We start from the raw sequence: 12649 nt of genomic DNA on the forward strand, positions 1-12649 counted from the left end.
ATTAGATGGATATTGATGTTACTGCTATCTCGTTCTAAATCCGGTCACGTTCAAAAAACATTTTTGGAAATGTCAACACAGAAATGAATAGATGAAAAGCCCAAGCGAGAAGCTGGTTTTGAAAGAAAAGATAGACATCATTATCTTTTTATTAAATACTAGCTTTACGCCTGCGGCTTCACCCGAGTTTTCAAAGAAAAACCCGCATAGTTTCCGTTCCCGTGCGATTTCCGGGATAAAACCTAGCCTATATTACTCATGGATAATGTACTTAGCTTTTGAATGGTGAAAGAATTTTTAAAATTGGTCTAGTAGTTTATGAGCCTATTCATGACAATCAAACAAACAAAGTTTTCCACTTTATAATATTAGTGTAGATTATTAAATTAGAATAACTAAAGGTTTACAAGTATTAACCTAGTAGTTACCTATTTGATAAAAAATAGAAATACTTCAAAGTCTTCAAACCCTTATCTTCTTACGTAAGGGACATTCTATACACAATTCTATAGGACTTAAAGAATAATCTGGTTATTAATATTAAATACCTAATCCTTTGTTTGATAAATGAAATATTTTGACGATTGAAATATTTTTATGAATTCGGTTTCATAAAAAATGTGATTTTCTTTATGTGTTAGTGATTTTTTAAATTACATTGGTAATAATAGTAATTTATAGTAACCAATAGTTTAATGTCTAAAGAGTATGTGGTGTAAACACGAATAAACGCCCAATTTATTCAGGATTTTACAAAAAAACTTAAAAAAATATAGCTCATTGGGAATGTGCATGTTTCTGTGTTATTATAATTTATCTTTGGTAAACAGGGTGACAGTTCGCTCATCGCTGTCAACGCTGTCAACGTCAATGATCAATCGCATTTTGCGGCTCTCAAAAGGAACTCGTGTTTGTAATTACATTGAAAAACTTGTAAAAACTTTTGTAATAATACATAGAGAGCAACAATACGCCATAATAATATCTGCACTCTTCATATTTATTTGTATTAAATATGGTAAGAATATTCTCAACAAAAATATTAGAAAACTTGCTGTTGAAATGTACTCCAATGCCTTCAATTGATATTTCAGGACGTACTTACCAGACCTGCAGAAGAATTTGGTAACGATGAGACCTTGGAGCATTTATGGGCAGCTAGGGCAATGGAGCACAGTGATATTTACTTTAATGTATGTCTATATGAAATTATTATATATCTCTCTCTATATATAATATATCGTTGCTCTCTATTTGTCCTATAAGCTAGGTTATCACAAATTAAATATATTTTAAATTGCAGGTTTTGTGTTCAGTGGACACAAGGTGGCTAAAGCTAACTCCACATGACGATCTTATATACACACACTTCAGACAAGATTTTCCAGATTTGGATGTATCATACATCAAAGAAGATGAAATAAAAAATAACATGAATAAAGCGAAATGGCGAGCTTACTGCGAAAAATTTAAAAATATTGTTGAAGATTACAGTTTTGGCACATTAATGAGGGCAGATACTAAAGGTGATTATTCAGAATCAAATACAATACTGGTTCCTCGGGTTCAGTTCTACGCTATAGAGATAGCAAGGAACCGTGAGGGGCTAAACAATGAAGTTAAGAAACGATACAAATGTGCATCTAAAGCAAATATGGAGGAACAAAATCATCAAACTGAAATAATGGCATAAACTATCAAAATGATTTACACTTATATTATAAGTATACTGTGTTAACAATGATATTTTATGTATAGATACGTTATATACTCACAAGATATCCAAAAAAAATGCTTCCTATGCAGTGTCAGGCACACACAAATACAAGTTTCATTTTACTTAATTTATTACATTGACAGACTGTATAAGAGAGATAGCTCTAATAAAATGATATAAACAAAAAAGACAAAGATAGTTTGTCACTTCCGCGCAGGTGTAAGCAAAAGTCACAAGAATTCACCAATTAAATATAAATAAACAAATAGTTGCCATGGCAATTGGCATAGACTAACGACACAGAAGGTTCAATGTTATAGATGTTACGTTTCCTGCACACGTAAACAAATGTGACAATTTCATTTACTATTTAATCATTATTATGAAGTTGTATTAAAATGAAAAAACTTTTTTGGAGATATAACTGTATTAAGCATTTATTACTAGCTGTGGTGTTCGTTTTCGGTCATCATCATTTCACCCGATAAACACCCACTGCTGAGCATAGTCCTCCTTATAGAACTCCATACGGACCGATCTTACGCTATTCGTTTCAAGGCAGTTCCCGGAACCCGTACAAGGTCATCACTCCAACTTGTAGGATATAATAATAGTGGTGCCTAGATGAAAAAAAGTATGAAATAAAAGAAAGGATGAAGTATAAGCCTTTTTTATCTAAAACACAAATAAAATGTATGTTCAATAGCTATTTACAGAAAAGCAAATAGCATTTTTCGTCAGTAGCGATAATCTTTTCTTTAATGTATACGTATATTCAACATCATTTTTGCAAACAAACATTTTTGCCATCACGATTTCATTGTATATAATAAATAGATATATTTGTTAATTACATGCACTGTGTGGATTTAAATATAAAAATAATCAAGTATTTACCCAAATCGAAATTAATAAAATAGCCGTTCTATTTTCAATAATCGTATCTACATGATAATCTTTGAACACAGTGTGCGCTAGCTTTGTCACACTAGGGATTGAAGCAATGTTTTATCCCTTTCATTATTTCAATACAAGTGTCAAGCAAGTGTCATTCATTAATAATTGCAAATTGTTATTTTTGCTCTAAAATTATAATATTTTAATACATTTACCTGTGATATGATATTCCTCTATCTTTCTTTATTTTACTATCGTAATTTGTGCACTTTCTGAACACACAAGAAGGCATTATTGATAATTTTAACGTTTATATCAGCATGTACGTTCGCTGTCACAAGTCACAATCTGACTGATTCCACTGGTCCCAATTAGGACCAATTCACGGTTTACGTTTTGGTGCGTTGGTAACGTATCTACCTCTTGTTTCTATATATAATATCATTGTGTGTTAAAAATACAGTCTTGCCATTGTCAAGCAATCTTCTTCTAATATATAAAAATCAATGCCACTTTTCGTTGTAATTCCATAACTCGAGAACGGCTGAACCGATTTCGATAATTCTTTTTTTATTATATTCCTTGAAGTACGAGGATGGTTTTTATGTAGAGAAAACGTTAATATGTACCACGGGCGAAGCCGGGGCGGACCGCTAGTAGAACTATAATAATTATAATCATCTGTATTTTATCTTAATACTTTAAACATTTTTACACTATATCAAAAAATACTTTATTACAAGCAATTTCAAATTGTACTTTTTACTACTATAAGCCTGCCAGTACACATCATATAAATAAAAATAAATATTCTTAGATCTAGTATCCATGTATGTATATGATAATTTCTTACATAAGACTGTACATATATTTTAGTCTTGAAATTATTGATAACAGTGGTATAAGAATAAGGCTGATTTTAGTCTCACGCTCACCGTCAGCGCTCATACCTCAGCGCGTAGTTGGTCAGCGCTGAGGCTCAGCGTGGCTCCTTTTAGTATCGTACTGACCGCCATACTGTACAGACAACGACCAAAATGCGCTGACGACGTCCGCTCCGCTCGACGCTAGAACGCTCACTGAAAGCAGAGGCGCTCGGGCGATCGTCAGCGCCGACAGCTACGCGGGGCCGAAGCGCGACGCGTACGGCCGCGTAGCTATCAGCGCTGACCACTGTGCGCGCTGATAGGTACGCATCATTTAAAAACGCTTCCTAGAAGTCCATATATCTCGGCCATCAGCGCTGACGGTGCGCGTGCCGTCGGCGTAAAACTAAAACCAGCCTAAGTATACTGAAAAGTAATCTTTTGTTATTATTTTATATTTGGTTAAAATATGTATGCTAAAAACATGTATCCAAGATGATATTATCAATTTAGAAAAATGAATGAGGTGCTCAATTACTCATACATTTTTATAATAAATTTTGTATTGCAGTACGTATGTGTTTTATTTTATTCAAAAGACTATAATTTTCATTTCATTAACCAAAATAGAAGACCATATCAACGAAACATTAATATTTAATAACTCATCAGATTTGAGATTAGGATATTGACAAAATAAAATATTTTTTCAAACAAAAAAGGATTTAATCATCATCAATATTATCTAATGGATATTCAGTCATAATCAATCCCCTAGTCCATAACACATCAGCAATTTGTAATTTCTTATTGTCATCTTGTAAATCAAGATTTTCCACAGACACATATTCTGGATATGCTGTTATCAAAGTTTCTATTGCCGGAGCCATGTCTTCTTCGATTTCCAAGAACGGTAGTTCATTCCCTTGATACTCTAGAGAATTTGCAACATGATAATACAATCTTATGCAGTCTTCTGATACCATTCTCAATACATTTTTTCTTAACAATCTAATCCTGGTGTCCAGGCCTATCTCCACTCTATTTATTACTTTTCCATCATTCACCATGACATCTGTGTCTCCATACACAGTTACAGCTTTCTCCAAATCAGTGACAACAGGAGGTAAAGCATCTCTTTGATAATTTTTAGCCATTTGATCAACAGCTTCATCTATTGGTAAATGTGATTTAATTTTATCAAACATACTTATAATTAAATCAGTAATTTCTTGCTTGCGAGGGGTATTCACATCAGAATGTACTATACCAAAATTATCATAAATATCAAAAGGTAATCCTCGTCGTAGTTCTACATTTTCATTTATTGCAAGTTGTAAAGCGGCGGGTAACATTTTCTCAAACAAATCAGCCCATGAATGCTTTTGATACATACTGATTGTGACATGGAGTGAATGTTCTCCATCAATTGTTACACCCTGATGGATATATCCACGTGGAAAATAAAGCAAGTCTCCTGCTTCCAAGACAATGTCCATCATGGGTGAACCTATTTCATCATCAGTAAAATTTTTAGACGAAACACGTGGAAGTACTTCATTTTCTTCCCTAGGCTTATAAACACGCCAACGTTTCTTTCCTTCAGTTTGTAATATAAACGCTTCTATGTCATCATAGTGTGGTGCAAAGCCCTGGCTGTCTGGTGGTGTTAAATATGCATTAGCCCCCACAAACGAGTTGAAGAATTCCTGAAGAGTGGCATTAAGTAAGTGTAAGCGAGACATATATGTTTGTGGATTTAATAATCTTATGCTACAACCATTCAGATAATAATCCCACACTAAGGGAGGGAGCGCTCTGTCTGCTGGGTTATGTGTCTCTCTTTTACCATCTATATAAGATGTAATGTCTATATTTTTGGTGAACTGAATATTTTCTGTTCTCAGCATTTTATCTATCATTGGTGTTGTAATAAGCTCTTTATAGTATTTAGGTTTTTTTCTAGAAATATGAATTGGCTTCTTTTCCCAGATTTGATTAAGAAATTCATCAACTGTACAAGGTGCTATCATCCACTTAAGTATCTTTAGGCCTTCTTCACTACTGTCAGTCATCACAGGAGTAAAGTCAAAGCTCTCATTGCTTTGAGGGGAGTATGTCCCAGAGTCAATATCATTTGTATTTATGGAAACACTAGGTTGTATTAACTCAGGGATATCTTCATCGTCTGATGACTGAATTTTATCTAATCTTTTATCAACTTTAACTTTTGTTTTTTTCTGGATCGATTTCTTTTTCTTCTTGATGGTTTTCTCTTTAGTTATCCTCCCAAGTTTTTGAACATTTTCCTTTTTCTTGAGTTTTGATCCAATTTTTTGCATAATTTCATCGCTTATATTTTGATTCAGTAAGATTTTAGGTGAAGCCGGCTTTCTTTTTTTGTTTCTCTTCGGTTTTTTAGGTTTAATAGTACTATATACAGCAAATGCTGATACAGGCGAATCCATTATAGAAAAATCAACTTATAAAAGAATCACCAAGGAACAACTACTCATTTAAACACTCAACGATTCTTGCAAACAACTTACCTATTCTAAAATGTTAAATAAATATAATAAAAACAGCATGAATCTTCAGGTTTTTAGGTTATGTGTCAAACTCAATAACCAATTGTCATAAGTCATTTCATGTCAATGCCTTACTAGGTTACTAATCAATGCAGAATACGAGTAAATTGGGACGCTTCTAACGCCTCACCTTATTTAAATCACGTAATAATTTACATAATCAAACCAATCAATAATATATGTAGTGTTCACGTAGTATATAATATTTTATATTTCTTACTAAACATAACATGATAGCATTTAATGGAATGTATTATGAATCCAGGATAATTCACAAAATTTATGTTTAGTTCAACGAATAAACGATATATTGATCGAAGCTTAATCATAATAATAAAACAAAGAATACTGTAAAATAAAAATGAATCGCCTACCTACCTAATGTTGGTGAGCGCAAAACTCGAGAACGACTGAACCGATATCACCTTGAAACCAAATCAATCACAGTTTTGTTTTGAGATTTATGTACCTACCTACGCTAAGGCTCTAAATAACATTTTGGTAATTTACTACAATATTCTGATTTCAAGATATATAACTATCTGGTAAAGGGAGCTCAAGTCCAAGAGAATGTGAAATATTATTACTACCTAAGGTACTAAATTTTATCAGCTAGCTAACTAAACTTTTTTGCTTTATTACAGTGAACTGTAATAAGCAAAAAGAAATTGCAAACAAGTTCAAATGCCAATAATATTTCACATTCTCTTGGACTTGAGCGCGCAAGAGCAACTTTTGTCTCCGCAACTATTTTGTCTCTCCCATCAACTCTATGGGCTAGTAAGAAGTGAGTAAGAAAGTGCGCGCACGTAGCGACGCAACTCCCCATAGAGTGACAAAAGTTGCTCTTGCGCTCTAGCTCTTTATTTTGATCTGAACAGGAATAAGAAAGAGAAAAGTCATGTGTGTTTTAATAATTTTATTATTCTTAAATCTATGTTCACGAGGTCTCTACGGCAGTAGCGGTTTCCTCAGTGTATTTGCCCTTGTCTTTGCCGAGTGCCGCCAATCTGCCCTTCGCTCTGCGGTCCAAGATCGCCTTACGATCCTTGTTCATCTTTAGTTTGACAATGACACACTGAAATAAACAAATTTGTATTAGCATCTAATTGCAACAGAGGATACAATTAAATCAAAGTTTTTTTTACATTTTCAGAGCCATGGAAGTGTCTCAGCAGTAACAATATCACGCACATATTGATTTTCACCAATGTGTGACATGATAAAGCCTAAGTATAAATGTTTTCATCATAAAATCAACATCAGTAATGTTTACAATGTTTTATTTTGTGGAGTTCTATTCTCTTATCACTAAATGTATAACACAACCACAAGAAATTTTATTTTATTTTGGATAGATACGGTGAAGATTCCTTTTGTAAGATACACACTGTATTTTATATCTGTGCATTGTACAATAAAGTGTTTTTTATTTATTTATTTACTTTCTGTGGGATGTGTCTATAAAGCATGACAATGAAAAGAATAAATTTTTAAACAAAACTAAAATGTACAATATGACCTAACTTATATACAGGTAGAGAAGAGATGTGATTTGTTGCAATCAAAAAAATTCATACAAAATTTTTTTATTAATTTTTTTCTTATGTTATATTAGTTTACCATTGACAGAAGTTTTTGTTTATCTAATAATTTAAGGAAATCACTCTTTAAAAAGCAGTCAATTTAACTAAGCTAATTACTATCTTCTATTGTAAAAACATTAGATTCCTAACCTATATGCTCACTGGGATCGAGAATTGCCATATAGTAAAGAGAAGAACCTATATGCTTTGTTTACTCATTACAATTAGAATTTTACATAGCCCAATGTGTTATAAATCATTAGATTTTAATAACTATTAATGTACAATTTAATGATTTTACATAAAATATAGAAATAAGCCACACAATGGTCACATGATGCTACAGAATTTAGTAGATTGATTTAGAAGGAATAGTATGTTGTAATAATAATTGAAAAATTTACTTATAAAAGAAAAATATATTGATAACAAACCTTTGAAGGGTGGATGCCGACATATGCACTGGCACCGTTGGCCTTTTCCCTTTGAATCCTCTCGATGTAGACAACAAACTTCTTTCTGTACACTTGCACAACTTTGCCAACTTGTTGTCCTTTGTAGTGGCCACGAACAACCTGTCACCGCAATTTTAACTATTTTTAAATTATCTACAGAAAATATTTAGCGTATAATTTGTTGTATTGCAATAGTAAAGAAAACTACAAATTGAATTTAAAATTGTTTCATAGTTTAATATCCTGCTCATAATTACACATTTAGTAAAGTATTAATAATACATGGTACCTAAGTAAATTATGTATTTCAGTATGCTTCTGGACTTGCATCATAATATAAGCACATGGTATTTACATTTGCAAAACAATCAGAGCCATAAATACACCATGGCACAGATTAGCCATACACCTTTGAGGCTGACCAGAGAAAACCTCAAGCCCACCTCTCCAGTGACGACAAATATCTGTGGTCTAAGAATGGTTTGTCATCATCATTTTGTTTTGCACTCATTTTTACAATTTAATTTACAAGTAATGCATGAAGACATAATTTAGCAAAGAAAACACGTGGTAAACCGAAAGCATAAGTTTGTTTTTTTGACAATGTAAGAATGCTAAAAAAATATGTTTATATATCCTGCAAATAGGTTATGTACCATCTAAAATAATGTAAAGATATTCACCTGCACTTCGTCGTCTTTACGAATTGGCATCGATTTAACGTTGAACTTTTGCCTGAGCTCCTTTGAAAGAGGCGAAGACATAAGTACTCTCCTGATGTGGGAAGGAGCGCTGAAATGCCTCTTCCTGTTTTTCCTCCTCGAGGACGTAACCAGTTTATTGTACTTCATACTGGCGTCTTCGCTGAAATCCAAAATATCACGTTTATTTCACTGCGCTACTTCAATAGGTTACCGTTTGTGCGTGTTTGATGTCAAACTCCCGGAATGTTTTTTTAAAGCACTGAATGCGTAAATTTGGGAAATAGCCATTGCTTAACGTATTTAGACTACTATAAAATAAAAATCTGGTGGTTTTAAGTTATAAAAGTACACGTTTACTAAGATTTTTTGGGATTAAAAGACCTACCCGAATCGACACGGCAAAGAATCAAATCTAAAAAGACATACAGATTAAAAACAAATGTGTATGTTAAGTTCTGAATTGCCATATACAAAATATTCAAACTAATATTCAGTTTCGTCGTCCGAAAACTAAGAAGAAAAAAGGTAATTATTAAAATATGAACCATAATAAAGATATATTATGTATAAATAAATTCATAAGTCATCTAAATACGTTTTTTTAAGAAATTAAATACCTAAATGAATAATATTTGGTATTGCCATCTCCGTAGTAAGTGTTAGTACAGTTCATTTTTCATAGAGGGCACTTTTACTATGATTTTGGTAGACATGTATAGAATATTTTTAAAGTGGAATAATTATTATTACTTACTTGTGTTTTTCTACCATGTACATAGTTTGATTTGTATTTACTTATTAGTATAATAATCTTTTGAAATGCAGTTAAAAAGCTTATATAGTTAGAAATACTCCAAAATGTGGCTGAAAGTAAATAAATAAAAAAAAATCACTAATAACCAAATAGGTAGATAGTGGGTAGATACGATTAATAATTGTAATCGGCGGTTTTAATAATTATTTATAGATTTTTTGCTATATTTTTTTCACCACAAGAGTAGTCAGCGATCAATATCAACAATGAATATATTAAAATATTATTACAAAATATTATTATCAACAGTGCAATTATCCAATTTCTTGTAATGATGTCCATATTTTGAGTTCTGAAACTTCACTAGGTGCCTAGGGGAAGAAGAAAAAAGAGAAGCATTGCTCTTACTTAATGTAAACTATTGCCACTAGTCTTATAGCCGATAGTATTTATTTACAAAATATATTCCTTCCTATATTCTCAATCTATAGTATTTTCTGTAAGAAATAGACTTGATTTTTTAAATAAAAATGTCTCTAAATTTGCCTATTTGTTCTAACACTTTAGTAAAATCAGTCGATTTCTTATTTTGCCCACTTTATTCAATCTCCCACTAATAGGTATTTCGTAAATAGATAAACATGGAAATGTCGGTCCTAAAATCGGCTAAATCCCATATTATTAAGATAGGAAATTAACAAATGATTATAGTTAATGAAATAATACAAATTTAAAATCTGACCAGTCGTACGTATACAACACATTAATTAGGTAGGCAGGTATTTTTTTAATAAAATACAAAATCATCAAAATCAGTTCATGTAGGTAGGTAGGTACCTACTGGTAGGTAATAAAAAATAGCAGTCGAATTTACGATTGAACGAGATATAAAGAATATAATAAAAATAAGATAGAATTCTACGATTTTAGTAGGTAAGTACCTACTAAAGTGTACGGTCTACTAAAGGTAGTAAAAGACATTTTTTTAGACAGGAATGAGAGGCCAGAAATCATTACCTATACCAATTAACCTACAGTTTAATTGGAAATGAGGCTTTGTAAACTATTAAAAAAAATGTTACATACAATAAATATAAGTTTTGCAATATACGTAGGTATGTATTTTTTATCATCATAGAAGTAGCTGGTAGGTACCATACAAGCCGGCTATAATCATAAGTTGCGGATGTGTGGCCATATTGTTTGGATTGTATGCGGAGAGATTCAGGCTTCCTTATGTCAGAGATGGCTCAAAGCATTGCGAGGCCCTGAACATTTTGCGTATTATAAGCTCCATTCGCTTTATATTGCAGAGCTATTGATGTTTTGAAAGTTTGAAACCGTGTGTTGAGTGTTGATAGATTAGATTTCAGAACGTTTACCTATAATAGAACAAAAGTATTCGACACTTTTTTTAATGTATAGAAATGCTTTTCGAACAGTGAACACGAAGTTAGGTTAACCCAAAGCCTTGATTTTAAAAACCATTAGCGTATTGTTGTATGATTTCACGAGCAAAATTGAATGCAATGTAATTCGAACTGTTACAGTTAATTTTTGTACATTTATCGAATATGTATATTCGCATTTCGCAGGAACGGTAAATTACAACATAGAAATTCTCGAGAAAACTGAAAATGCTCTATTGTGTACCCACCCTTAGCAAAATTGTGAACCTATTATACTTATGTATAAAAACAATAAATAAATGCTGGGTAGGTAGTAGGTACCTACTAAAAAAAATAGGTATAGGTATTATGTGTTCGCGATTAGTAGTTGAAAATAGTCCAGGTACCTACTACCTACTATTAAAACTAAATAAACAACTAAGAAAAACTCGAGTCTATTGGTTTTAGTCCGTATCATTAAAAATAACATAAAAACAACGCATAAAAATAAATAATTAAAAATCCAACATTACAATACATCTTATTTTTTTTGGAGGCCCTCGCAGTAGGGAGGCCCTGGCCCCTGGAGCGATTGCTTAGCAAGTGCTTAACTTGTATGCAACGTTCGAAATATAAAGTGTGCATGTTTTATGAAATTCTTTTAATATGTTTCCATATAAATCTTGTATAAACACTACCAAGTAGTTAGTAGTAACATATAAAAAAAATGTTATCAAAATTTATTTTTTTCTGCAGTTAATCAAAAGTTAAGGTTCATTAATAATAAATTCGAATCGATTATTATCGATCCTATTGGATTAAATTTTTTATAATAGGTATATGGGATGTGGAAATTAATGTTAGAATATAGGTACTAATAAAATATAATACATACTAATAAAATATATTTTCCATTAAGAATATCATGTAAAAATTATTGAGATAATACAACAGTAAAAACAAAAATTATCTGAAGTATGAGACCTCAATAATTAATTAAAACTATTATAAAACCTATTCACATAATTATAGCTACATAAATACATTAGTTAGCATTGAAGATTTTAGGATAACCTAGAATTATCAGTTTCAACAGTTAGCAACTGAAATAAATGCTTAGTGAGAACTCGGAGTTTACTTATTTATGGTCACGACACACGTTTGTTCCTCTGACCTCTGAGGCGTACCCGTGAAAGGAGAGCAGAGGGCTCTCCTGTACCATCGCATCCGAGTCTGCGCAAACCTCCCTCGCCCGGGCCTTCAGTGAATGGAGAGAGTGCACAGAGGGTGTACGCTACTCGCGTTGCTCCCCCGGTTATAATATGAGTGACGTGCAGTGAATGGCGTAGCGTGGTGATGATAAATCTGTGAAAAGAGACATGGCCGCGCGCCCTAAAGCGCCCGGCGACTGTGGACCATGTTCGGGGTCGTAGGTAAGTGAAGGTCACCCCAAATCCTGGCTCGAACCCGTCTGTCAAAATGCTCCGTCGCGGGGTTGGGCACCTATGTTTTAGACAATTTCTAAATTCAATTCCATTTTTTATCTGTGGGAATTTAGGTATATGAATTTCCGCGCGGAAAAATACAATCAGGGCGGAGTATGTTTATTTTGATTCATAAAAAACAAACACATTTTTTCTCAGTTGATTTTTATTTGAAATGAGTGAATTTAAAAATATTTTTTGGGAATTAGC

The 12649-nt window shown here is 32.5% G+C and overlaps 3 protein-coding genes across 3 annotated transcripts; 1 reads left to right on the top strand and 2 right to left on the bottom strand.

Annotated features, from left to right (window-relative positions):
* Positions 1-882: 882 nt before the first annotated feature.
* LOC123696900 (protein PBDC1) lies at positions 883-3525 on the top strand. Its single transcript, XM_045643290.1, has 5 exons — positions 883-1018; positions 1095-1193; positions 1304-1730; positions 3062-3096; positions 3272-3525. Exons 1-3 carry the CDS (start codon positions 1016-1018, stop codon positions 1691-1693), a joined length of 492 nt encoding a protein of 163 aa, XP_045499246.1. The 5' UTR covers positions 883-1015; the 3' UTR covers positions 1694-1730; positions 3062-3096; positions 3272-3525.
* Positions 3526-4184: 659 nt separating this feature from the next.
* LOC123696902 (bifunctional lysine-specific demethylase and histidyl-hydroxylase NO66) lies at positions 4185-6093 on the bottom strand. The gene has a single exon (XM_045643291.1). The coding sequence runs from the start codon at positions 5946-5948 to the stop codon at positions 4206-4208; it is 1743 nt and encodes a 580-aa protein (XP_045499247.1). The 5' UTR covers positions 5949-6093; the 3' UTR covers positions 4185-4205.
* Positions 6094-6972: 879 nt separating this feature from the next.
* LOC123696903 (60S ribosomal protein L26) lies at positions 6973-9313 on the bottom strand. Its single transcript, XM_045643292.1, has 4 exons — positions 9199-9313; positions 8793-8973; positions 8089-8229; positions 6973-7146 (listed from the first exon to the last, which is right to left on the bottom strand). Exons 2-4 carry the CDS (start codon positions 8958-8960, stop codon positions 7009-7011), a joined length of 447 nt encoding a protein of 148 aa, XP_045499248.1. The 5' UTR covers positions 8961-8973; positions 9199-9313; the 3' UTR covers positions 6973-7008.
* Between the last annotated feature and the right edge of the window lie 3336 nt (positions 9314-12649).

Source organism: Colias croceus, chromosome 13, assembly GCF_905220415.1.
Source record: "Colias croceus chromosome 13, ilColCroc2.1".
In the NCBI taxonomy this organism is placed as follows: Eukaryota; Metazoa; Arthropoda; class Insecta; order Lepidoptera; family Pieridae; genus Colias; species Colias croceus.

Excerpts from the sequence above, each read along its gene's own strand:
- LOC123696903 (XM_045643292.1), bottom strand. The coding sequence starts at position 8,960 with ATGAAGTACAATAAACTGGTTACGTCCTCGAGGAGGAAAAACAGGAAG. Across the intron at positions 8,230-8,792 it reads GTAAAGACGACGAAGTGCAG|GTTGTTCGTGGCCACTACAA; the intron begins GTGAATATCTTT and ends TTGCGGTGACAG. Across the intron at positions 7,147-8,088 it reads TCGGCATCCACCCTTCAAAG|TGTGTCATTGTCAAACTAAA; the intron begins GTTTGTTATCAA and ends TGTTTATTTCAG.
- LOC123696900 (XM_045643290.1), top strand. Across the intron at positions 1,194-1,303 it reads ACAGTGATATTTACTTTAAT|GTTTTGTGTTCAGTGGACAC; the intron begins GTATGTCTATAT and ends TTTAAATTGCAG.
- LOC123696902 (XM_045643291.1), bottom strand. The coding sequence starts at position 5,948 with ATGGATTCGCCTGTATCAGCATTTGCTGTATATAGTACTATTAAACCT.